The sequence below is a fragment of the Chlorella variabilis genome (assembly GCF_000147415.1).
Source record: "Chlorella variabilis unplaced genomic scaffold CHLNCscaffold_19, whole genome shotgun sequence".
In the NCBI taxonomy this organism is placed as follows: Eukaryota; Viridiplantae; Chlorophyta; class Trebouxiophyceae; order Chlorellales; family Chlorellaceae; genus Chlorella; species Chlorella variabilis.
Genome location: NW_005435069.1, coordinates 633,229 through 657,329, shown reverse-complemented (window position 1 = coordinate 657,329; position 24,101 = coordinate 633,229). Strand labels below are relative to the sequence as shown.

At 66.9% G+C, this 24,101-nt stretch overlaps 7 protein-coding genes across 7 annotated transcripts; 5 read left to right on the top strand and 2 right to left on the bottom strand.

Moving 5' to 3' along the window:
* Nucleotides 1-2,514: 2,514 nt before the first annotated feature.
* Nucleotides 2,515-5,229, top strand: CHLNCDRAFT_137399 (expressed protein; the record flags this gene model as incomplete). Its single annotated transcript, XM_005845126.1, has 7 exons — nt 2,515-2,538; nt 2,896-2,974; nt 3,131-3,234; nt 3,389-3,742; nt 3,915-4,115; nt 4,328-4,603; nt 4,756-5,229. The coding sequence occupies 7 exons, from the start codon at nt 2,515-2,517 to the stop codon at nt 5,227-5,229; spliced, it is 1,512 nt and encodes a 503-aa protein (XP_005845188.1).
* Nucleotides 5,230-6,218: 989 nt separating this feature from the next.
* CHLNCDRAFT_137398 (expressed protein) lies at nt 6,219-7,219 on the top strand (the record flags this gene model as incomplete). The annotated part of the gene is made up of 3 exons (XM_005845125.1): nt 6,219-6,305; nt 6,532-6,637; nt 6,834-7,219. 3 exons carry the CDS (start codon nt 6,219-6,221, stop codon nt 7,217-7,219), a joined length of 579 nt encoding a protein of 192 aa, XP_005845187.1.
* A 6,178-nt stretch (nt 7,220-13,397) lies between these two features.
* On the top strand, nt 13,398-16,222 carry CHLNCDRAFT_137395 (hypothetical protein; the record flags this gene model as incomplete). Its single annotated transcript, XM_005845124.1, has 9 exons — nt 13,398-13,490; nt 13,673-13,768; nt 14,021-14,155; nt 14,373-14,449; nt 14,622-14,717; nt 14,838-14,940; nt 15,053-15,682; nt 15,820-15,931; nt 16,059-16,222. The coding sequence occupies 9 exons, from the start codon at nt 13,398-13,400 to the stop codon at nt 16,220-16,222; spliced, it is 1,506 nt and encodes a 501-aa protein (XP_005845186.1).
* Nucleotides 16,223-16,492: 270 nt separating this feature from the next.
* CHLNCDRAFT_137394 (hypothetical protein) lies at nt 16,493-18,170 on the bottom strand (the record flags this gene model as incomplete). The annotated part of the gene is made up of 5 exons (XM_005845021.1): nt 16,493-16,661; nt 16,797-17,161; nt 17,342-17,558; nt 17,700-17,784; nt 17,948-18,170. 5 exons carry the CDS (start codon nt 18,168-18,170, stop codon nt 16,493-16,495), a joined length of 1,059 nt encoding a protein of 352 aa, XP_005845083.1.
* Nucleotides 18,171-18,933: 763 nt separating this feature from the next.
* On the top strand, nt 18,934-20,499 carry CHLNCDRAFT_137393 (hypothetical protein; the record flags this gene model as incomplete). The annotated part of the gene is made up of 7 exons (XM_005845123.1): nt 18,934-19,002; nt 19,127-19,194; nt 19,291-19,360; nt 19,487-19,765; nt 19,867-19,965; nt 20,181-20,291; nt 20,425-20,499. The coding sequence occupies 7 exons, from the start codon at nt 18,934-18,936 to the stop codon at nt 20,497-20,499; spliced, it is 771 nt and encodes a 256-aa protein (XP_005845185.1).
* Nucleotides 20,500-20,986: 487 nt separating this feature from the next.
* CHLNCDRAFT_15141 (hypothetical protein) lies at nt 20,987-21,504 on the top strand (the record flags this gene model as incomplete). Its single annotated transcript, XM_005845122.1, has 2 exons — nt 20,987-21,232; nt 21,433-21,504. Coding segments are annotated over 2 exons (318 nt in total), but the record flags the coding sequence as incomplete, so codon positions are not given.
* A 377-nt stretch (nt 21,505-21,881) lies between these two features.
* CHLNCDRAFT_137391 (hypothetical protein) lies at nt 21,882-23,759 on the bottom strand (the record flags this gene model as incomplete). The annotated part of the gene is made up of 8 exons (XM_005845020.1): nt 21,882-21,899; nt 22,088-22,162; nt 22,335-22,458; nt 22,653-22,825; nt 22,962-23,019; nt 23,174-23,241; nt 23,420-23,488; nt 23,628-23,759. 8 exons carry the CDS (start codon nt 23,757-23,759, stop codon nt 21,882-21,884), a joined length of 717 nt encoding a protein of 238 aa, XP_005845082.1.
* Between the last annotated feature and the right edge of the window lie 342 nt (nt 23,760-24,101).

Genomic DNA, 24,101 nt, shown 5'->3' with positions numbered 1-24,101 from the left:
CGCCTCCGAACGCGGTCGCGTGGCTTGTGCCTCTGTGCCCGCCCCCTCCCCCTCCCCGCCCTGCAGGTGTGGGGCCTGGAGAAGGGCTTCTGCCTGCGCACCCTCATGTGCCACAGCAGCTGCAACTCGCTGGCAATCACCGCCGACGGCTCCCTCGTCGCCTCGGGCCACTTTGACGGCACGCTGCGCTTCTGGGACATGCGCTCCGGCAAGCAGGCGCACGAGGTGGCGGGGCTCCACAGCCAGCAGATCACCTCGGTGGATGCCGGGGCCAGGTGGGTGGGCCGCGCTGAGTTCAGCTCGGCAGGGGCCCCAGCTGCGGAGTGACACTGCAGCCAGCAGTCCGCTGCTGGCCCCTTGTCCTATGGTTTTATTAGTTGCTTTTTAAGCTGCCACCCGCCGCCCGTGAACCTGCAGCGGCGGCCTGGTGCTGACCTGCGGCAAGGACAACCTCCTGCGCTGCGTGGATGTGCGGCGGTTTGAGGTGGGCCCGCTGAGCTGGCGACCTGGCTGCGGAGCCCACGGGGCTGCCAGCCAGATGGCAGTGTGCATCGTGGGAGCCCCTGCCTGCCTGCCTGCCTGCCTGCCTGCCTGCCTGCCATCAGCCTGCAGTGTGATACAATCCACAGCACTGCCTGGACCAGCCGGTCTCCGCCGCGGCCCTCCATGCAGGTGCGCCACACCCTGTCGGCGCCTAGTTTCACCGTGGGCGGCGCTTGGACTGCGGCATGCCTCAGGTCTGGCGCTGCCACCCCGCTGCTGCTGCTGCTGCACCTTGTGCTGTCTTGGTCCCTCACCGCCGCTTGCTTTCCACCTGCGGCGCCCTAATGTTGCCCTTCTTGTTCCACCACCCTGCTGCCCACTGCCGCTCCTGCCGCGCAGCCCCACCGAGGGCCAGGCGGCTGTGGGCTCTGCCGACGGCACCGTGTTTGTGTGGGATGTGGCCAAGGCGGCGGGGGCCACCCGCCTGCGCGAACCCAAGCACCACCACTCGGCCGTGGCCTGCGTTTGGTGCCCCCTGGGCCTGCCCTTGGTGTCATGCGACAAGGCCGGCGGCCTGCACTTCTGGGGCGGCGGCAGCGGCGCCACGCCCACCGCATCCCCCCGCGGCGTCCGGTGACGTGGCGGCGGCTGACCTGGCGGCGGCCAGTCTGTGTACCCTACAGCTGCACCCTTCTGTACCTCCGTTTTCCAACCACCACTCCTTTTGTACACCCATTTCATTTCATTTGCGCTGCGTTGCCCTGGGATGTTTCCCGACCACCCAGCTATATTGGCCAGGCATGGCCTCCCTACTTGTCGCCGTGCTTGCCCTCCCCATCTGTGCCAGCCCCCTCTGCTGCCACCTGACTGCTCACCCTCCACCTCAGCTGGTGACATCCTTGCCTGTAGCACCCCTGATCAAAGACAGCATGCCAAGCAAGCCTGCCGCAGTGCACGGAAAGCTGAAGCCGCTGCCGCGGCGCGACCGCACCAGCCGGGAGCGCTGGCCTCACTTCTTTCCAAAGCCCTTGAACTCCTCTGGCTCCTTCTCCTGCTTGGCCGCCGCCTTCGCCGATGCCTTCTTGTTGGGGGAGGTGCCGCTGCAGCGGCAGGGGTGGGAAGTGGCCCTTCGAGTGAGACACCACTCAAGGCCTGGGCGCAAGAAGGGCCCAACGCCAGCAGGACAGCAAGCAGGTGGCGGGGCAGGGGCTGGGCTGGTGCAGTTTTGAAAGAATCCACAGATCTGTGTGCAAGCACCCTGCAGCATGCATGCATCGGCAGGCAGCCAGGGCAAGGGGCTGAGGCTTTTCTCACTTGGCGCCTGGGCGGAAGCTTTCCATGCGCCGCCGGTCCTCAGCCTCCAGCCGGCTGTCATTCCAGCTTGTGTATGACAGGTAGGCGATGCCAAGGGTCACCACCGTCAGCGCACCGACTGCGGAACGCAGCAGCAGGCGGGGAACGGGAGGAGGCGGAGGGGTTGGCACGAGGATGGAGATGCGGGATGCGCCGGCAGTTGCCGTGACCAAATGGCGTGGCTGTGAGCAATCCGCGTGCTGCTGTCTTGCCAGGCTGCGTTGCGCCACCCCACTGCCAGCCACACAAGTAAGTTTGGGAGCTCACTTGCGATGGTGAAGAGGGCAGAAAAGATTAGGTCACTTGGGTCGCTCTCGGCAGCCGCCTGCGCCGCCGCTAGCGCGTCTGACCCGCCAAACGCTGCCAGCGACTGCTCCGCGGCCTCTTCGGCGCCCGCCGGCAGTACGATGCCGGCAGCGGCCAGGGCAGCGGCCAGCGGGAGCGCGGCAGCGGGTGTCTGCGGCCGCTGCCGCTGCCCCGCCGCCGCCGCTGCCACCGCCCGCCGCCGCCGCGGCGCAGCGCTGCTGCTGCGGGCTGCTGCAAGCGTCGCGGTGCTGCTGCGGAGTGGTCGGGCGCAGAGGGGCCGGGCGGCGGTGGCCGGCAGCAGCATTGCGGCAGAGGCGAGCATGTGGGTAGGTTCCTTGAGGGCTCAGAGGCTTGGAGCTGCTGCAGTGCTCGATGGTCAATGTGTGGGCCACGATGGTGTGCGAAACTTGGGGATGATAGCCTGCTGTGCTGTGCCAATGCTATGTCTGCTGGGGGGTTGGCAGGCTCCTCTTCTGGGTGCTCCCAGCCCTCCCCGCCGCCTGCCCAACATCCGAACATGGCATCTCCATCCAGGACGAGCTCCGGAGGGGAGGGCAGCCTCAGACCAGACGCGCAGGAATGGCACCCCTCGCAGGCGAGCGCGCAACGCGCCGCGGCAGGGCTACGTCACTTTTCTATGTCGATTGTGGCGTCCGGGTCCCGCCTGCCCGCTCCCCCAGCCCGCCTTGGGCCTTCCGCGCCCACCCCACCAACGCGCGTAACAACCCCGCCCACCGCGCTCCCCGCCCGCAGGTGGCCCGCAAGGACAGCAATGTGAAGCCCATTAGAACACAGAGCAGACGAGGGGATGTGCTGGCCAACCTGGACGCCAGTGAGTGGCGGGCTCGGCGCCCTGTTCACCGCTGATGGCAGATGGCGGCGCTGTCTGCCGCCGCTCGCAGTGTGGTGTGCCTCATGAGGGCGTGCTCGTTGCCAGACAAGGGGATGGGACCCCGCAACCATGCACATTTGGCCCTTTTTGCTGCAGTCCCCTTCACACCGTCGCAAGGCGTGTGCACGCCGAGCCCCACCAACATAGCGGCGATGTGGGTGCCACACCCCTTCTTCCACCAGCACGCCTGGGGCTCCATGGTGAGTGACCATGACAGCTGCGGGGCAGAAATTGGTTGCTAAAATTTCTGGGATTTGTTTCTCAATGCTGAGGAAGCCATCAAAAGGCTGCGGAGGCAATTTGCCCCTCGTAAAGCCTCAGCTTTGCCCCAAATGCTGCGTCCATCTGGTGCAGGGCGCCAACTACGCCGGCAGCCCCGGCCGCAGCAGCGGCGGCTCTGACAGCAGCATGATGCATGGAGGCGCCTCGCAGCCTGGCACCCCCGGCAGCGGCGCCATGTATGCCCATGGCGGGCCCTCTATGGTCTGGAGCGGCTTCTGCCAGCCCATGCCCAACAGCCCCACCGCGCTGCAAATCGCGGCGGCCTCTGGGGCCCTAGGCTCCGACCCCAGCACCCCCGTGCGCGGCGTGCGCCGCTCCAGCTCGGGCGGCGGCGGCAGCGGCGGCGGCGCGGCCGGCGGGCCCTTCCTCGCTGTGATGCCGGGGAGCCCAATGATGGCCAGCCCCGGCCAGATGATGTTTGCGCAGGTGGGTGGCATGAGGCAGGCTGTTTGTGTGCTTAGCGAGCCACTCTGCTGCTGCTGCTGGAGGTCGCGACAGCCTGCTAAGCAGCTGCGGCTGTTCATGTGCCGCGGGCAGACCTGGCATGCCGGCTGACTAGCTGAGTGGCCCTCCTTCTCTTCGCTCCTGCTGTCTTCAGTACTTTGGCGGCATGGGCGGTAGCACCAGGTCGCTTTCGCCGCCCGAGAGCAAGGACAGCAGCGGGTCTGGGGATGAGGGCGAGGCCTCAGACGGCATGAGCAGCGCCGGCAGCGGCAGCCTGGAGGTCTCAGATGCGGCGCACCAGATTGCCTCTGCCATGTGCGCCGCGCAACAGCTACCAGGGGAGCCGCCGCAGCAGGTGAGGGGTCCGCGCCTGTGATGTTGGGGAAGGTGGCTGGTGGGCTCCTCCGACCGGCGAGAGGCGGCAGGCTGCTAGGCAGCCATGCTAGGGTGGGATGGCGCGGCAGCCTGCCGCCCTTCGCTATGCTGATGGCTCGCGGGAGTATGGCAGCTGACTAGCTGACGGTCTTGGCTGCTCGCCCTGCCCCGCCCTCCCTTGCCCCACCGCAGCTGCTGGAGCTGGCCTCGCTGCTTCATGCCTATGGACTGGTGTCTGCGGTGCCGGCCTTCCCGCCCGCCCCGCCCACGGGCCCCTCTGCGCCGCTGTCCCCCGACTCCCGCCGCCAGCAGGCGCGCCAGCGCCAGAAGACCGCGCCCAAGCTCAACCAGGACGGCTCGGTGCGGCTGAATGCGCGGCAGCGGCGCACGCTGCGCCGGGCCCAGGAGCGGGCCATGAAGGCGCTGCTGGAGGCGCAGACCAAGGCGCACGGCATCACGGCCGAGCAGGTGGGCGCTGGGTGGGCAGGCTGGGGAAGAGCGTGTGGAGCTGGCTGCTGACCCAGGGACCCAGGGAAGGCAGGCAGGCACCCCGGCCGCACCGCAACGCGTTGCTCGCCTCAGAACGTGCCTCTCCGCCTGCTGACCCCCCCCTGCTGCAGGCCGCTAGCAACCTGGCCTCCATCGGTGTGGCCAGCATGCTGCTGGGCAGCCCGCCGCCCGCGGCGGCCCCCATGCACAGCCCGCTGCACGCGCCCTACATGGCGGCGCCCATGGCCATGCCAGCTGGCGCCATGGGGCTGCCGATGATGGGCTCGCCACACGAGTATGGCATGATGCAAGGCATGGCAGCAGCTGCCATGGCGCAGCACCAGGCCGCGGCGAGCTACGACGCCGCAGCAGCCGCAGGGTTCGGCATGTCGATGGGGGCGGGCGCCGAGGCGGGCATGCAGATGGCGGGCATGCCGATGCCCGTGCCCATGCATGGCACGCCGCCGCCGCAGCGCTACGCGGGCAGCCGGCTGGGCCCCGGGGCCTACAGCGGCGGCACGCAGCGCAGTGGCGGCTACCGGGGCACCCCTGGCAGCGGCCGCATGAGCCGCTTTGCGCCGCCGGATGCCGTGGCTGCCTTCTGAGGAGCATGTGAGGCGTGGGGCCTGCGGGCGGCCGGCAGGCCAGCCACCGCCTCTGCTGCGCATGGTACCTGTGGCGGGGCGTCATGCGCTGACCTGTCTTCACCTGCCTTGCTGCTGTACCGCAGCCACCATCATCATGAGTCCAGTTCCAGGGATAGCAGCAGCAGCCAGGTTCCCAGAGGCGAGGTGCATTGCCTCCACCCGCCAGCCAACAAGCCAAGTTCAGTTTTCGAGCCTGCAGATAGGAACCCAGCAGTTAGAAACCAGCAGACGCCAGGATAGGTCAGCCAGTAGGCAGGATCCATGAGAGCTGCCACATTGTTTTTGAGAGGCTCCCTGATTATTGAGAACAACCCCTGTTTTGCGCTGTTCACCCTTGCCGACGTGGCCGCCCATTTGCGCCATGCCCGCTCATGTTGTCAACCACTCCCGCTCGGTATTATTCAACACCTGATGCTCCCTTGTCCTCTTCTCCCCGTATGTTGTGAGCCTCCCCCTTCTGCTCAACAACACAACACCCTCTGGCACTTGAGCGTGGCACCAGGCTGGGCCCAGGGCGGCACTTGAGACTGGCGCCAGAAGGGGCCCAGGGGCTGGCGGAGAACATGCAAGTATCCTGGGGCTGCTGCTGCGGCACAGCTGTAGCCTCTTGAGCAGCGGGCTATGCTGCCTGGGGTGAATCACCCGCTCAGCACCAGGCGGGCCGCCTTGCGCTGCTCCCGTCAACCGCCCCGCTCCTGCCCCGCCCCAGTGCTGCTGCAGCCCACGGCAGAGCCTCCTGCTCTGTTCCTCGTGCATGATGGAGCTTTGTTGTGTTCGCATGAGTTGACAGAATGAGCTGCTGTGCTCTCTGCCACACCGCCCAGGCCCCATCTTCAATTATGGTAGTTCGCCCATTGCTCAGTTAATCCTACCCACCGCCTCTCGTGACCAGACCTTGTTGGTGTTGGTATCAAGGAGCCTCCCGAGCCTCCCAGGCAGCCATTGTCATGCAGCTCGCCACTGCGCAGCGGCCGCTGCGCTGCGTGGCCTCTGGCGGCCTGCATTCCAGAAATCCAGGTGGCCAGCCCAAGCAGGTGAGCATACCGCACAGCCCCGGCGAGATATCCACTGGCTACTCTGCCTCGCTGCCGAGTCTCTACGCGCCGTGGCATGTCCACACGCTCGCAAACATGCTCCTGCGGGCTCCGCCGGCGGGCCGCGCAACCCCGCACGACCCGCCGCCGCCCGCCGCCAGTCTCGCGCCGCCCCTTCTAGAGAACGTGCCGCCCCAACTCCTGCGCCTGCCCCGTGCTGCTGCAGGCCCCCGTGTGGCTGCCCAAGTGCTCTGGGGACAAGCAGAAGCTGCTTCTACTTGGCCCGCTGTCGGGACTGGCCGCATCTGCACAGTTTGGTCTGCTGCCGCGAGGTGCGGCTGATTCGAGTCCGGCGCCTGCAAGCTCCTGCTTCTGTCAGCCATGTGCATGCCATGTGCTGTACATTCCTTTGCAGCAAGCATGCGGCCATCCACACACCTTCTATGCTGACGCTTGATGCTGGGCTCCCGCTGTGGCTCCTATCATCCGCAGGCTCCACAACCGCCGCTGCCGCCGCCGCCGCCACAGAGCAGCAGCCCGCGGCGGTGGCGGACCCAGAGGCGTGCCCCAAGAAGCTGGCGCAGCACACGTGGGACATGCTTCTGGCGGGCCTGTCCATCCTGCTCGTCCTCACCTGCTGCCCGCTGGGCCTGCTGTTTGCGGCGCTGCTGTCGCTGAGCAGCCTGCTGCTGGACGCGCTGTGCCAGGTGGTGGTGACCTGCCAGCTGGACCCGCTGTACACACTGTTTGGGCCCCTCACCTTTGGCGTCATGCGCTGGGTGCGGTCGGGCGCGGTGCGGCACGCCGTGGGCAACGTGCACGGCACCGCCAAGCGCTTCCGCCGCCTCGCCCGCGCCGTCCTGCGCACCCTGCAACAGCGCGGCCTGCAGGGGCTGGCGCCCCGCCCTCAGTGAGCGCGCTGCCCCCCACCTGTGTGTCTGCCCCCTTTTCTCCCCTTCTGCTTTACTTTGAGAGCCCACTTTGGCACCCGTATTGTTGAACAGCAAAGCTGCTTTCGCACTATCCACTCCTGAAGCGCCATCCACTCCTGAAGCGTCCTAGCCACCTTTCCTCTGAACCCGTCAGCCCCCAAATGCATACATGTATCGCCCAAATCCCAAGCAAGCAAACCCAACCTTTGCGCTTCCTTTTTCCTACGCCTCCCTTTCCCGCTCCACTTGATTTCATTTGCCCAATCACTGCCCGTGTCCCTCCGTCCACCCTCCCCGCCTCTACTCTGCTCAGTACGAGAGGATTTTGTCGGCCGGCGCTGAGCCACGCCTTTCCCCCTTTGTTTGAACACCCCGCCCCTTGGCCTCGTGTCACTTCTGATCTGCGCTGTTGTGCTGTACCAGTGGCACCTCACGATCGCCTGCCTGCCATGGCCTGCCTGTAACACGTCCCCATGACTTGGCAGAGGGTGGCATTTGAGTGGCGGCGGGAGAGACGAGCAGGCGGCTTCAATCCATCCTTGCAGAAGTGTTGATCTTCCGCGCTGCAGAGCCAGCTGGCCAGAGCAGCTTGCTTGAAGGGGCCGGCCCAGTGGGCGAGCGGCCACTGCCATCGCTTGCCGCTGCCGCTGCCGTGCGGCAAGCGCGCGTGCAGCTGGCCACGGTCACTTCAGCTACCCCCTGCTGCCAGGAAACCACTAGAGCCTGTGTCTGCATCATCCCTCAGACATTCGTTCATGTGACGATTATTGGCCACCAAAAACATGCAGATACACGCTTGAAGTGGCAGGGCACCTGCCCCCACACGTTTGTGAGCCGCGTTGCCAGTCCCTGAAAACAGCCCAAGCCGCCCCCCTCTATTCACAAACCTTCTGTGCATGGAAACACATAGCCCAGCCATCCCAAACAGCTTTTTTGCCAGCCCCTGAACCGAGTATCCATGGCCCCGTCCCGCAGGGCCACCTGCCTGCTGCTCGCCATGGCATTTTCCTTCATCACAGGCAAGCAACGTCATGTCCGGGAGGGGAGAGAGGATTGGAGCATCCCCGGCATCATCCTGTGCCCGCATCATGCCTTACGACACCGCCCATGGCCATCTGCCCTTTGGCGTCTCCCAATGGGTCCCCTGTGCCCCACACCACCTGCCAATGCGGACTTGCTGCAGGGATGGAGGCGGCGGCCGGCTACAAGCGGACCATCACCGCCGCCGACCCCGCCGCCGCTGCACGCGGCGCCGGCAGCCTGCTGGCTGCCGTGGCGGCTGGCGACGAGGCCAAGTCGCTGGAGGCCCGTGAGCTTATGGTCGCCTTGCAGGGGCGACCCATTATGTCCTCCAGGTCCCCAATACATCATCATCAGGCCACAACGCCACGCCTGTGGAGGCGGCGCTGACCGGTGGCGAGCTGCCCTCCCCCGACTCAATCGACGGCCTGGCCGCCTTCTTCGCCCAGAAGGCCACGGCACAGGCGCTGCTGGCGGCCGCCGCCGCTGGAGACGAGGACCTGGCTCACATGCTGGACAGCCCACCCTACAACCGGTCGGCGAGGTGCGAGGAGGTGACGAAGCGCAACCTGACTGCCCAGGTGCGGCGCGAAGCGGCGGTGATTTTGGGGATTTGGCGGCGCCAGTGGCGGCACACCAGATGGGCCGGCCAGCTCAATGCCATTTCTCTGCATCATGGGGCTTCCTGCACTCGAGTGAAGCCAGCTGGCAGGCTGAGGCGGAGGGAAGCATGCCTGCTCAGCTGCGGCCACTGCTGCCCTCTGCAGGTTGTGTCTTGCCTGTGCGACGGCGTGCTGCCCTGGCCCCACTGCGACGCCCTGCTCCACGTGACTCTGTCCGAGGTGTGGGCCACTCAGATGCCCCTCCTGAGTGCTGCGCTGGCACAGCTGCGCCGCGAGCTGGCAGCCAACGCCAGCGTCAGCACCGGCGCTGGCGCCGGCGCTGGCGCCGGCCGGCGCAGGCACCTGCACCAGTACATGTCCTGCGATGGCGTGGACTCCCTGTTCATGTTCGACCCAGCCAGCGGCGGCTGCATCCAAGCCTCGTGCGAGGCCGGCATCTGGGGGGTGGGCTCCATCCACGGCTCAATCCAGGTAGGCACCAGCTGGCAGTTTGGGATGTCCTGGCTGTGACGCCGTGCATCATGCCTCGCTTGCTGCCGAGTACCGCCTGCTGACGGCAGCGCGTGTGTATAGACAGCTGCCAATTACATTTCCCGCCGTGCCATGCAGGGTTGTGCCTACGCGGTTGATGTCTCCAGCTCTGTTCAACCGGGCAAGTGTGCGACTCTAGCGAATGCTATGAATGGGCCCTCTCCGACCTTGCTGACATCTCACTCTCCTCCCACATTGTGGATGCGTCCATCTCAGGCAGAGTTGGTGAGCTGCTGCTGCCGCCGCATGCCTGACGGAGAGTCTCCAGCTGGTGGAGGTGGTTGCTGGGGTTGCCTGCCTCCATGCGTCTGCCTGCACCCCGCTGCCTTGCTGCTGCAGGGGCCTGCAGTGGATGATCAACCGCCTGCCTTGCTGCCTGCCTACCTGCAGGGGTCTGCCTCAGCGTGTTTGGTCTGAACCAGCTGCTGAGCTGGTTTGGATTCGACGGCGCTTTTTGTGAGGACAAGGATGGGACGTGGTCACCTGTGCGAGGCCAGATCTCAGTCGGGGGGACCGTCAGCCTGGGCTGGAGCGTCGCTGGCCTGTGGGCGCAGCTGGATGGGCGGATGCAGTACCTCAATGCGGCGGATAACCCGCTGTGCAACACACTGGGGCAGTACAACACCTGGTGGGGGTGCCAGGACTTTTGCAACTGGCAGTCTGGGGATGGCGTACCGACGGCCATGGCAGGTGAGCTGAGCAGCGCATGCGCAAGCATACTTGCCATGCTTGCTTGCTTGTTGTGGCTTGGGGACCAGCAGTTGCAGGCCTTGCAGCTCTTTTGCAGGGCTGAACAAGCGCCTGGACGGTCCCGGTGCTGCAGGATGGGACTTTCTGTTCTGGGGCGACTCTGAGTCCTACCAGGTCCTCGCCTCCCGTGAGTACTACTGCTAAATGGTCATGCAACCCTGCCGCACACCGCTGCCCTGCCCTGCTCTGCCCACAGTGGCGGCAGCAGCAATGCCTGCCACCGTTGGATGCATTATGGTGCAGCACTTGTCCTCTTTCAACCAAAGCAACCCCATGATAATCAATAATGCCGTCTGTGCACCTTATCCTTTGATTGGTCCCACCTGAAGTTTTCGCAACGCCCTTTGTCCGCCGCGGCACGCCCGGCCTGCAATTCTGTGCCACTTTCAAAATGCACTACGATTTGTGTGCCAGCTCATTTTTGATTATTGTACTTTATTGCCGCAATTGATTCCCTACATTGAGCATGCGGCGGATCATGATGCAGGGAGATGCAGGCGAAACAGCAGCGGCGGCGTCCGACGCTGAGTCAGCGGCGGCTTATAAGCGCCTGGATTCGCTCCGTACCTCCCGGCGTGGTGCTCATCACACCCAGCAGAATTCACTCTGGTGTTCACGCAGCCAGTGCGCTCTTCCGCGAGGTCCCCGTCACATCAGACCCCCAAGTGCACGTCCTAAGCTGCGGGTCGCAGACTGCGGTTGCGTCTGCCGGAGGCGCATTAAAGCTTCACTGACGCCATTGACGAGGCCGGGAGCGCTGCACCTCGCCGCCTGACAGTACCCCGTTGTGGCATGTGAGATGCCGCCCGGGCCGGACTGCCGGTGGGCTGAATGCTGCGTAGGACACCGGCAACACCGCAGCAGCAGCGGCGGCCACCAGCGGCACCGGGCTTGCGCGCCGCCGCCTCGCAGCTGCCGCCTCGCCGCCCTCCTCGGTGCCACACAACCAAATCACTGCCGCCCAACCCCTGCCCGCCCTGTGTCCGCAGCAGCCAGAATGACGCAGTGCACTCCAGCCGCGATGCTGACCCTCATGGCGGCGGCGCTGCTGCTCAGCGCCCAGGGCGCAGCGGCCACCAGGCACCGGCGCCTGGCCGACGGCGGCAGCACCGCGCTGCCGCCCGGCGAGTACGACCCCGACTCTGATCCCTACACCATGTTTGTTCAGCTGGCCACCGGGGCGGAGCTGGCACCCAAGGAGGGCGGGGGCGACAACGACTTCACGCTCACCCTGGATGGCACCTCGCCGCTGGTCTTGTCTTCCGCGACCGCCCGGAGTGAGTGCCGCCTGCGGCGGCCCGTCTGCCAGCTGGCAGCTTAAGCTTCCATGGCGGCAGGGTGCTGCCTTGCATGGAGGCAGTGCAGCAGGCAGGGAAGCCCGGCGGGCATGGCTGCGTGCCCTCCTGCCTGCCGGCCAAATTGGCGTTGAACGCTTCCTGCCCCCCACACCCACCCACCTCTTTGCATCCTCCCTTTCTCAGCCGCGAGACGAGCACGGTGCCTCTGGCCAAGTTCCTGTCCAGCTTCCCCATGAAAAAGAGCAACCCGCCCAACGCCGCGCTGACCGCCGAGACGTGAGCTGCGCTGCTGTGCGGGAGCCCCGCCCAATGTGCCATGGTCTCGCTTGTGCGCTGGCCGCCGCGCTGCTGCACCCACCGCCTTGTGCGCTGCCGCCGGCTGGCAGGGATGACGGGCGCGTGGTGGGCATCCTCACCCTGGCCACCCCAGAGCTGGATGAAGCCTCTGGCAACGTGACCTTCAAGGACGTGACGCTGCTGGGCGACTTCTCTCGGTTCAGGTGGGGGCGAGGAGGGGCGGCCGCTGGGCGTGTGCGACATGCCCACTCATCACACCACTGCTCGCAGCAGCCAAAGATGCACAGGCCAGGAAGAGACCGTGCGGGGCCTGCCGCTGCCGCTGCCGCTGCAGGCTGCTGCACAAGGTGGCGGGGCTGGAGAACCTGACGGTGCTGGCGCCCGGCGACGTGCCAGACGACGGGGTGAGTGGCTGGCTGATGGGCGCCGCGGTGTCGTACCCGGGCAGGCTGGGCTGCCGCTGGGCGAGTGCATTTGCTGTGCCGCGCCCCTGCTCACGCCTGGGCGTGGCTCACCAGCTGGCGTGTTGGTCGAGTGCTCCTGCAGCGGTTCCAAGGCGTGTCGCTTTTCATCGACGACTGCAGCAACGTGAGTGCCTCACCCCTCCCCATGCACGAACAACATTTTGCCTGCACGCCGTCCGCCCATGGCGGCATGCCAACCAGCCCTCGACTGCCGCCACATCACGCCTCCTCCCCCCCCCCCCGGGTGCCTGCCGCAGTATGTCCCCAACTGCTATCAAGGCAGCAACACCCCCAACAACCTTTGCCAGGTGGCCTGGGGCCCTGTGTGTGGCTCGCTGCCAAGCATGGCGCTGTGCTACGACTCCTCGTGCGCGTGAGTCGCCGCGCCAGGGCCCAGGGTTGCTGGTGCATGGCGGCGGTGCTGCTTGCGTGTGTGCTGCTTGCGGTGCCGAATCAGCGGGAGGATGGGGCAGCTGGATCCACCGGGCCCTCTCCCCTGCTGGCCGCTGAAGCCCCACCCTCTCCACCGCAATCGGGCCGCATCCCTTGCAGTTACTGCGAGCCATGCCGTGAACAAAACGGCTGCCCCTCGGGCACTTGCACAATGCTGGATGGCGCCAGCAACTGCTACGCAAACCTCAACTACCTGTGTGAGACAACGACAACAGACCCCGCGATAGCCTCCTGCTGCTCAGAATACGGCTGCATCGTGGGCTGCTACGACGAGATCAGCTAGTGACTGCTGGGGCGTCGGCGCCGCACATGCCACCTGCAGCGGTCGCCACCGTCCCTCAAAACAGCCTTCGCCGACCGCACTTGTCTGTGTACGTGTGCAATGCCTCACTAATTCGTGCGTGAGGTAGCTGACCGGCGCCAGGGCTGGGCAGTCCAGGCAGCAACAAGCGTGTCTCAGCCTGTCGCGGCGGCGGCCGGTGCCTGCTGATCTCCCCCTTACTCCAACCCGTGACCTGCCTTTCTGCACTCTCTCCTTGTAATCTTGCCATCCCTGGGTGATCCTGCACTTTGGGAACCCAAAGTAAGTAAAGCTGGCAGCGCTCCTAGCACAACCCTGGGACAGCTGCATCCAGGTTGCAGCTGCTGACTAGTGGCGCAGGGGGAGCTCCAGCTGCTGCGGCGGCGCTCTTTGCCCCTCCCCCTCTCCAAGAGCTGCTCCAGCATGAAGATCACAGTGCAGGCCGACCTCCCTCTGCCCGCAGAAACCTATCTGCTAGAGCGTGATGGGGCCGCGTTCCGCACGTTCATTGCTGAGGTGAGACCCAGGCAGCCGCCGTGTGGCAGGGCCTGCTGGGCGCCTGCCCATCCAACCTGTGCTGACAACGAGGTGGTTGGCGGCGGCGGTCGGCGCGCGCCGCCGCCGAGCGTCTACCGCTCGACAGCGGGGCAATTCTCTGTGCACCGGAAGCCCTGCATCCTGCCTATTCACTCCCACAGGAGATGCGCCTGCTGGAGTATGAGATAATAGACTGCTGGAGGGAAGGTTCCCAGACGCGGATCAAAATCAACAGCAAGCCTGACGTCTCCGCATGGGTGAGAGCAGGGCACTATGAGAGGGCTGAGGGCAGCACCTGGCGCAGCAGACGGCCAGCGGGGCTCCACACGCGTAGCGCATAGAAGCTGGTGTGTGCCGGCATCAGCTGGGATGGCCACCCGCTTGCACCTGGTGGCAGACAGCGACAAGTCGCCGCGGGCGTCACCGCTGCACCGCTCATGCCCAGCGCCCCACCTCCCTCCGCTCCCCTGCTGCTGCTGCTGCCTTTTCCCACACGCTTGACCCCGCAGATCCCCGGCTCCCTGGCCAGGAGCATCCCCGAGAAGCTGGAGTACTTTGATGTGGTGTCGTACGACCCCGCCAGGCTGGCGCAGCCGCCATATGAGCTAGCCATCCGCAGCGAGGCGCCCTTCCTGGGGGAGAAGGTGAGAGCTGTGCCGGGTGGCGTGGTGCGCTCCCGTGTGCTGCAACGCTGGGTTGGTCTGTGTTCTGCCGGGCTGAGCTGTGCAGTCGCTGCTGTATCGTATTGTGTGACTGCGCAGCGCACCGCCGTGCTGCGGTGCCCCACGTGCCGCTAGCCCCCGCTGCCAAGCCTCTGGCTGGAGGAGCTTGCTGGTCCCTGCTTTCCACCCGACACCGCAGGGCCACTTTGAGTCGCGGACGCTGATCGAGCCGCTGGGCCCCGAGCGCTGCCGCCACGTTCTGGAGCAGACCATAGAGTGAGTGAGCTGGGGCGGCATGGGCATCAGGAATGTTCCGGCGCTCGCTCCGGGACAGAGCAGGGGCAGCCGTGACCAGTGCCTGACTGTGGCGCCACCCTGCTGCCACCCTGCCTGCCCTCCATGCCTGTGACATGCCCTCTGCCGCCCGCCCCTTCCTCACCTGCCATAGGTTTAAGGGCATGTTTGGGCTGGGCGGCGTGGCCAAGAAGCTGGCAAGGAAGAGCCTGCAGCAGAGCTTCAACGAGATGCCTGCGCTGATTGAGAAGTAGGTGCAGCGGCGCTGCCTCCGAGCAGATGGTGTCTGGCGGTGGCACGACTGCCGCTGACCCCAATCTCCACCTGCCAGCGCTGACAGAGCAGTGATGCTGCTGGCTGGCTGCCGCAGGTGGGTGCAAGTCAGAGAGGAGCTGCTGCAGACGCCGCACGGCCGGGAGCGGCTGCTGGCTGGGCGGCCCAAGGTGGAGGGTGTGGCCTGGATGGAGGAGCATGTGGCTGCCATCCAGCAGGCAAGCCGCCGGGCGGCGGCGTGACAGTGACTGGTGGGCTCCCCGAGCACTGCGCTGCACTGTGCCACCTGCCCCTGCAATTCCCTGCCTGCAGCACGGGCGGAAGCAGCGCCGGTCTGCCAAGCACCCTTGCCGCGCCGCGGCCAGCGTGGAGCTGAGGGCAGAGGCAGGCCTGCAGCTCGGCGCGACGCAGCACAGGCCCGATGCAGCAGCCCTAGCTGCCGCCTTCATCCCCGCCCCGCTCCCCTCCGCGTTTGCCGCTGCCGCCGCCGAGGGCGCCGCGCTGGCTGTGGTGGGCGGGGAGGAGCCAGGCGGCGGCAGTGCTGGGGCCACAGAGCCAGGGCAGCAGCCAGAGCAGCAGGAGAGCGAGTATTGGGATGCTTTGGAGCGGCCCTCCCGCCAGACCACTGCCGCCACCGTATACCTCACCCCCTCGCCCTCCCTGGCCCGCTCTGGGATCCCGGAGCTGCCTGCTGAAGCAATCGGAGGAGCAGCAGCCGCTCCCACCGCGGAGGCCGCGCTGCCTGCCGCCCGGCGGCGGGTGTGGGCGGAGCGGCTGGGCCCGGATGGCAGGGCGCTGGCAGAGGAGGAGGCGGCGAGAGGCAGCAGTGCCGCTGGCTCTGCCGCTGGCTCTGCCGCTGGCTCTGCCAGGGCTGAGACGGGCTCGGCTGGCTACCGCGGTTCTGCCGAGCAGTCGTCGGATGAGTCGGAGGAGGAGGGGGAGGTGAGCGGGCACCCGCCGCCCGCTGCCCGCCAGCCGCACTTGGCCCGCAAATGGGTAGCTTGCGCCCTGCACTGCCTGCGGTGATGTTGCGCTGTGCTCATGAAAGCAAATGAAAGCAATCAATTGTGCCGGCGCAGGCGGAGTGGGCCACCTGCGCCCCCTGGCGCGCTTTCTACCACCAGCGCGGCATGCAGCCGCTGCGTCGCGACCGCAGCCTGCCTCCCCAGCTGGTCAAGAGCTTCCTTCCGAGTGAGCCTGCTTCGGCCAGCTGGCGAAGCGCCGGCGTGGTTCAGAGGCTCACGGATGATGCATGGTGCCGGCACCTTGTGGCGCCTGTCGTCTGCCCCAACACCACCCCCCGGCCCACTGCTTGCAGAGGTTCGGCCACAGCCTGTGCAGGCAGAGCGGCTGGAGCCTGCGGATGAGCAGCAGGGCAGGCAGCGGCCGGGGCGAGGTGGCAAGAGCCGCCGCAGGCGCTGGTGGCTGAGCATGTGCGGGCTGGGCGGCGGCCGCAGCGGCAGCGGTGGCATGACCGAGTAAGCATCACTGTCAGGAGACGAGTCGTGACCTGAGCAGAGTGTAGAGATGTGGTTGGCATTGCAGCGACATTACAGGAAGAAAAAATGCCTTGATGAGTTCGATTCAATGAGTTGCATTCATGCAGCGTGCAAGTTACGTGGGTCATGAGCAGTAAGCCACCAGAACCGACAGATAGTTGCAGTCGATGCAAACACAATAATTGCAGCAAAACTTGGCAGCCACACGGCTGGCCAGCCGCCTGCCTGCCTGCTTGCCTGCCTGCTGCGGCAGCTACTTGGCTGTCTGCAGCGTCTTGCGCCCCAGGAACAGCATGCCCAGGCAGAAGGCAGCTTCCAGGTAGCCAGGCGGCGCCTGTACCGCCAGGTTACTGCCGCCCACGCTGCCCAGCGCTGTGCCTGTCGCCAGAGCCGCCGCCATGCGCCAGTCCACGTTTCCCAGCCTTCAATGCAGCACGGGCGAGAGGAGTGTTTGTTGCGACCGCTGCTGGGGGGAGCAGTGCTTGCAGCAATGCAAGCACGCAGCTTGCCTGCCTCGCGTCCCCGCCTGGAACCACACCCCCTCACCCAGGTCGCACCTGCTGTGCTGCACCAGCGCGGCGCTGGCGGGAGGGATCATGGACAGCAGCGAGGTGCCCAGCACTGTTGCCTGGGAGAAGGGCGTGAGCAGGGCCAGGAGCGGCGTGACAATCACGCCGCCTCCCACGCCCAGCAGCCCCGAAGCCAGCCCCGCCACCGCCCCCGTCGCCGTCAGCAGCGCAGCCGTGGCGGGGGGAGGGAAGGTCAGGCCCGCAAATGTGCCGGCCGGCTCGGCTGCAGAGGCGGCTGCTGAGGGGGCTGCGGGAGTGCCGCCGTCGCCGCCGCCGCCGCCGCCGCCGCCGCTGGAGGCTTCTGCTGCCTCACACGATTCTTCCAGGTCCGGGTGGAAAGTTAGCAGGTAGGCCTGCAGGCAGATCCGGGGACGCCTGGCCAGTGCCTCAACACAGGGGCCATCAGGAGTGCCACAGCCAGGCGGGGCCGACTGTGCGGCTCACTGGCGCCAGTCGTGCAACCCAAGCATCACAAGCAGACGAGGGGCAGCAGGGGCACCGTCCCCGGCAGCCCGGCTCGCCTTGAGGGGCACCATGGGGGCGGCCGCCAGCAGGAAGAAACCCAGGATGCGGCGCAGCGCGGTGCAGTTGAGGCGGGCGGTGAGGCGGGCCCCCAGCGGCGCCGTCAGCATGGCGGCGGGGCTGACCAGGGCCGCGGCGGCCAGGTCCACGCACCCGCTGCTGCTGTAGGTGTGGGCAGACACCAGCGCGGTGCTCAGCACTGCGGCCAGCGAAGTGCCAGACACCACACTGCACCAACGGCGCAAGGGCGGGCGCAAGGATTGATGGGAAGGGTACCGGGCGGGGGCATGGCCGGCGTCGCGACGCACAGCTGGCTCAGAGAGCGGCGTGGGAGAGGCGGCACGCATGTTGGAAGCAGCAGGGGCCCACCGCTGCGGGATGGTCTTGCAGGCGGACACAATGAGGGGCACGATGATCACGCCTCCCCCCACCCCGCATATCGATCCAAACACGCCTGCAAGAGGGCCAGCATACCTTGAAGTACGGTGCCGTGCAGCGTGCAGGCAGGCAGCAGGCCCAGCTGGGCAAGCGGCGGCAGCAGCTGAGGTGCGCAGTGCGCCACACCAGCCAGGCATGCCTCGATGGCTGCACCGCAGCAACAGTGACCCGTTGCTCACCCGCCAACACTCCCACTGGCCCTGCCAGGCGCCGGGCCTTGGCCAGCACACCAGCCAGGTCGTCCCCTGGCGCGCCCGCCACGACAAAGCGGCTGGGCTGCAGCTGCCAGGCCCGCACCGCCTGCCTCGCCGCGCCACCGCTCCAGCCGAGCTCCGCCAAGGCGGCGCCTGCCAGCTGGTCTGCGGCGCGCCGACGGGCCGATCGGCCGAGCACAGCCAGCATGCCTAGGAAGGTGGGTGCTGCTCCTTGGGGGGCGGCCTGTACTTGCTAAATTCTACTGCCGCGGCACAGGCAGCTGCTGCCTATTTGCAGGCTGCTGCTCGTATGCAGGTGCTTGCTGTTGGTCCTGCCTTCTCAGCTGTCACTGCTGCTGGTTCTTGGCCTTGGCGGCAGCATCCACGCTGCCCCACATGGATGGCTTGCTGAACCCGCCGGCGGGCGCCTCACGAGTTGACCTGTCCTGCAGGGGGAGCTGCAGCAAGGAAGAAAGGAGGGCGGGGGCGGGTGGGATGCTGGCGCAGGGGCCAGGGGGTGGCTGGCTCTTAGCCTGGCGGGTGGGGTGGAGGCGTGGTGTGTCTGGTGTTGTACAGGCGGCGGCGGTAGCGGTGGCGGCAGCGGCGGCAGCAACACTCAAAATGACTACAGGATAGGCGAACGCCGCCACCAGTCCACAAAGTTCTGCAACGGTGAGTGCACTCTTCAAATTGGTGTTCATAGACGGGGGAAGTGCCGCGCTGAGTGGGGTGGTAGACAGGGGGAGAGCTGGGGTTGCCGGGGTGGCGAGACTGGACTGGATACACGCTGTATGAGGCGGGAGAGCCAGAGGATGAGGCGCGCCGGAAAGAAGGGCACGAAAGAAGGGGGCCAGGCTGGCAGAACGGGAATCCCAAAGCCTCTGCACTCGTCGCCCTGGCATTGATCGCTGATTGGGGTGATCTAAGGCCCACGCACTTCGGCAGATCACTTGGCGATCACACTCACAGGAATGGATAATAGCAAGGGCCACGCCCTGCGCCAGTTCTATGTGGCCGTGAGCTCGGCGGAGAACAAGCTGGTGCGTTGGAGGGGCGGCCGCATCGGTGGGAGCGGGCTGGGCACACCTGCCCGCCTGCCGCCGCCGCCACCTCGACGCAACCTGCCGACCCCCGCCTGGCGCCTGCCCCTGCCCTGACCTGCAGGCCACCCTGCTGGACTTGCTGCGAGCCTTCGAGGCCGCCGCGCCGCTCGCGCTCGTCGCCTGCTGCGGGTGAGTGGCTTTACAGCACGCCCAGCTCGCCTGCATGGATCGCTTCGTCGCTGGCCCTGGCACCACCATACGCTCATGCGCCCTGTGCCCGTGCAGCTCAAGGGACAGCTTAGATGCAGTGGTGGCGGCGGTGGCGAGCGTGCCACACTGCCGTGTGTGGGTCCTGGTGAGCCTCCACCGCCCACCCCGCCGCCGCTGTGCTGTGGGCCGGTGTATCGCTGTGTGATGGTTGGAGCGACGGCACAGGGCTCGGTTGCCGACTGTGTACTGCCAGCCAACTGGCTGCCTGCAGCATGCAGAGCTGAGCGAGCGAGAGGTGGAGGCGACAGTGAGGCACTACCGTGCAGCCTGCCAGCCGCACCCGCGGCACCAGCAGCAGCAGCATGCGCAGCAGCCGGCGGACGGGCAGGCACCGCTACCACAGCCGCACCAGCAGCAGCAGGCAGCGGGCGGCGGCGACGGCGGCGAGCAGCAGGGGCGTCGGCGGCGGCCACTGGCGGACGGCGAGGAGGGGGAGCTTTCGCCGCGGGAGGCTGCGCGGAGGGTGGCCGCCGCCAAACCCTTTGTCGCGGTGGGTTCAATGGAACCGGGGCAAGCTTAGCCTGTGGCGTGCATGGCACCTGGGGCACGTAAGGAATCCAGTCGGCATGCGTCGCTTTGTTGCCCTAGCAGGTGCTGGCCGCCACGGATGCCTGCCTGCGGGTGCTGCCAAAGGAACTGCTGCCGCTGAGCCCCACCCTGCTCATCTCTTATGACCTTCCCACCCGAAAGGTGGGCTGGTGTTTCGGTTGGTAGGTGGCTGGCAGCCACTCCCCTCGCAGCACCCTCACACTCGCTGGTGGCCCATGCCTCTGCACCTCCTGCTGCCGCCGCCGAAATCTGTGCTTGCCACGTGCCTGCCCGCCTGTGGCTGCCCGCCCCTCCAACCCCGCTTCCCCAAGCATCAAGCAGACCCGGTCCTGCCGCTGTACCGCTCCTCCTGCCAGGATGTGTACCTGCGCCGCATCAGCCACGTGCTGGGCAGCCGCAGCAGCGCGGGCGGCCAGCGCCTGGCCGTCACCTTTGCGTGTGCGGGGCAGCTGGACGAGTTCCGCCAGGTGGAGCGGCTGGGTGGCTGCCTGGGTGGCTGAGCTGAGCTGTAGCTGGGATGCCGCCGCGATCCGGCGCTTTGCCCCGCTGCCCTGCTGGCGCACACGCGCCTGACACCCTGCACGGCTGCTGCTGGCGCAGGTGGAGGAGTTTTCGGAGAAGCCGATTGAGGAGATGCCGGTGCACGTCAGCGACATCTTTGCCGCCCCCGCCTAAGGGGGTGGCAAAGTCGTCTCAGCAGGGACTGGCGTCGGCGCCAACCAGGGCTCGCGCCCCAGGACCATTTTGTTCATCGCCCATTGACTTGTGTTTGGTGCATGGCGTTTTGAATGGTTGTCCCATTGGTTTGTGCACACAGATCATGGCTTCACACTTGGCGGCCGCCCCTTGCGCCAGAGCCGCCCGCAGCGCGCACAGCAGGGACTCAGCGCGGCGCAAATTCGTGCAGAAAGCCAGAGAACAGGGTCTAATTGGAGTTCTTCATCCGCGTCTAACATAGCAGAGGCAAGCAAACATGCTGGCGCGCTGCACCTGGTCAGTTGTGACAAGCCAAGGGGGCTCGGCGCGAATGTCGACTTCCACGACGCTGCACAGACGGCCACCCAGCACTCGAGCAGCAGGCGACGAGCGCCATGGCGCCGAGCCCAGCGGCGGCGGCGGCGGTGCCAGCGGCGGCGAGGCAGCGCTGGTGCAGGTCGAGTTTCGCGGCAGGCAGCTGCAGGCCCAGCGTGGATCCACCCTGAGGACGGCGCTGCTGGAGGCGGGGGTGACGCCGCACAACGGCCGCGCAACTCTCATCAACTGTCGGGGGCTGGGCACGTGCGGCACGTGCGCTGTGGAGGTGCGAGGGCAGGTGGAGCCGCCGCAGTGGACCACGCAGGAGCAGCTGCGCCTCAACTTCCCGCCCCATGCGCCGCCAGGGAACCAGCAGCTGCGGCTGGCCTGCCAGGTGAGGTGGGCCTGATAGCGTCACGCTGCTGCGGCTGCTGCTGCTGCTGCTGGGTGGGACGTAAGGAGTGGCGGCATGCACGGCTGGCACTCCCCCCACCGCCCGGCGGCTGGCACCACCTGCCTCCCTGCCCTCCCCCGTGCCGACCCTCTGCTCCCCTGCCCGTGCCTGCGCGCCTCCCGCCACGCCTTGCCTTGCAGGTGGCCTGCGAAGGCGACCTGGTTGTGGTGGTGAAGCGCAGCGGGTTCTGGGGGCAGGGCCAGCAGGTGTTGTCAGATCTGGGCGACGCAGCAGCAGCCGCGGGGCAGGCGGCAGCAGCGGGGGTGATGCCGCTGGGTCAGCTGGAAATCGTGATGGACAGGCGGCGGCGGCGGCGGGGGCAGCAGCAGCAGTAGCATCCGCAGGACACAGCCCGGCATGGCACCAATGCTCCATTCCTGGGTTGCCGTGAAGCCATCCCTCCCTTTCTCTGGGGAGCATTTCATGTTGCAACACACAAGCAGACTTGATTTGCTGGCAACAGAGCCCCTGAAGCTCCTTGGCAGGCAGCACCACACATCAACGGAACGGGGGCACAGTGACGTGGCAGCCGCGCCGGCTTGCAGCAGCGCCTCAGCCGTGCCATCCCCTCGCCAGCCTTTCCTGCCGCTCAGTGCTTGGTGTAGAACTGCAGCAGCAGCAGAGGCACAAAAAACTCAGCAGCTGGCGGGCCCGCGTTCAGGAAGCTTCCACCAGCGGTGCCTGGCCATTCAGTTGATTCCAAATTCGACCAAATTGGAAAAGATAAAATTGCAGCAGCCGGGAGGATGAACCGCAGCTGGCAGCAGCCGGCGCAGGCCACGCCAGGCCGCTCACCTCATTGGGGAGGATCTCGTGCTCGTCGCGGGTCCGCTGCTCCGCGGGGTTGTCCCCCACAGCCTCGTCCGTCAGCTGGAGCGGGAATGTGAGGGGCGTGGGAGGACAGGGTGCACAGGGGCGAGGCAGGGGTCATGGGATGCAGCAGGTGGCGATGCTGATGGCAGGCAGGCACCCGCTCAGGAGCTCATCGTCGGCTTCTGCGGCTGCTGAGTAGTCCCGCCCTCGGCCCTGCCCCATGCCCCACCTGGCTCTTCCTGTCCTTGTTGGTCTCCGCCTTCTGCCCCTCGCTGCGGCTCTTCTCAAACTCGGCGCGCGCGCTGGGCAGGCTGCGATCGTCCCCCACGCTCTCCTGCACCGCAGCGGCCGCCCTGCGCGCACAACCCAGAGAAGGGAAGGCAGGCGTGGGTGCTGAGTCGTGCGGCGCACCGGAAGGTCGCGGTCTGCGCTGCGTGGCACCTGCCAGCCTGCCAGCATGCGTTCAGCTGAGGGCACTGTGGACGATCTTGCTGTGCAGCTCAGTGTCACGGGCAGCGCCAGCCGCGGCAGCGCCAGCCGCCCTCACTTCTGGCTGGCCTCCGATAGCTTGGAGCCCACGGCGCCGGCGGCCTGCGAGGCGGCCGCCGCCATGCCGCCCATGATGTCGCCGCCGGCGCCCGCCTTGTGCATCGCGCTCCTGGCGGCCTCCTTGGCGTCGGTGGTGGCGTCCTGGGTGGAGCGCTTGACGGCTTCGTACACCTGCGGTACCGGCAGGTACGTGTGGTATGGCGGTACAGCTGTGTCGGCAGTCACGGTCTGACTGTATGTCGCAACAAGCTGTGCCTGCCCTGCCACAGCCCTGCCGTGCCCCGCCCTGCCCCGCCCTGCCGCTCACCTGCTCCGCAGACTGGCCGTAGGCAGAGGCGTGCTCCTTGCTGCCCTGTATCCACTCCCTGCACGGCGTGCGGCGCATGGGGGGGGCGTGGCTCACTAAGGTGCGCCAGCACTGCTGCCTGGATGGGATCAGGGCCGCCTCGCGGATCATCCAGCCTCCCAGATTGCCTCCCAGATTGGAGAGGCCTCCCCAGCAGCAGGCCGTCCGCTCACTTCACCGGGTTGCCGCTCTGGCTGGCCACATCTTTGAAGCGGGCATAAGTGCTTGAACCGGGGCCGTCCTGCGCAGGACGGCCGAGCGGAGGCATGGGCGCCTGGAAGTCAGGAGGGTGCGCACCGCAAGCAGACACCCAGCGGGAGGGAGCAGCAGCGGCGGCAATGGCCCTGGCTGCTGCCGCGGGGCGGATCAGCAAGCAGAATCCTGGCGACAGGGAGTGCAGCACCCCTTGACCGCTGCACCTCCCCCTCCAGAGGCTTCTGGGCCTCCTTCTGGGAGTCGTAGGGGGCGCTGAGGGGGTGCACGGTGCCCTACAGGAGGCGGGACAAGCATGCCGCTGCCCGGCTGTCGGAGACTGGCAGGAGGCGGCGAGGAGCCGGGCAGGCGGGCGCTCCAGGCAGCACGGCGGCGGCGACGCTCCAGGGCCGCACCACACAACCGGGCCCCCACCTTGTCGCCCTGTGCCGCGAACCCTCGCGCGCGCAGTTGTCTCAGCAGCTGGGCGGCGGGCAGGGCTGCAGCGGCGGCTACGGCGCGGCCAGCAGGGGAGCCCAGCAGCGGGGGGGGAACCTTGGACAGCATGCCTGAGCCGTCCAGCAGAGCAGGAGGGGGTCACGAGTGTCACGAATGCCTGTGGGCACACAGTGCATCGAACCTTGGCTTCCAGCCAGCCCCACGCTGCTTTCCACATGGAGCTGACGTGGCGCTGTTGCGCATCAGACATGAACCCTCACACCTTCCATTGTCAGTTACAAGGCGTGATATAGAGAGGATGCAGCAACAGGAAAGAAATGCGCGCCAACTGTGTGGTACCAAAATGAAATCAGCGAGCGACAGGCGGGGGCGGAGCGCCCGCCAGGCTGCAATAGAAGGGGTGAGAGTGGGGCAGGCTGAGAGGGGCAGCGGAAGAGAAAGCTGGGGGCA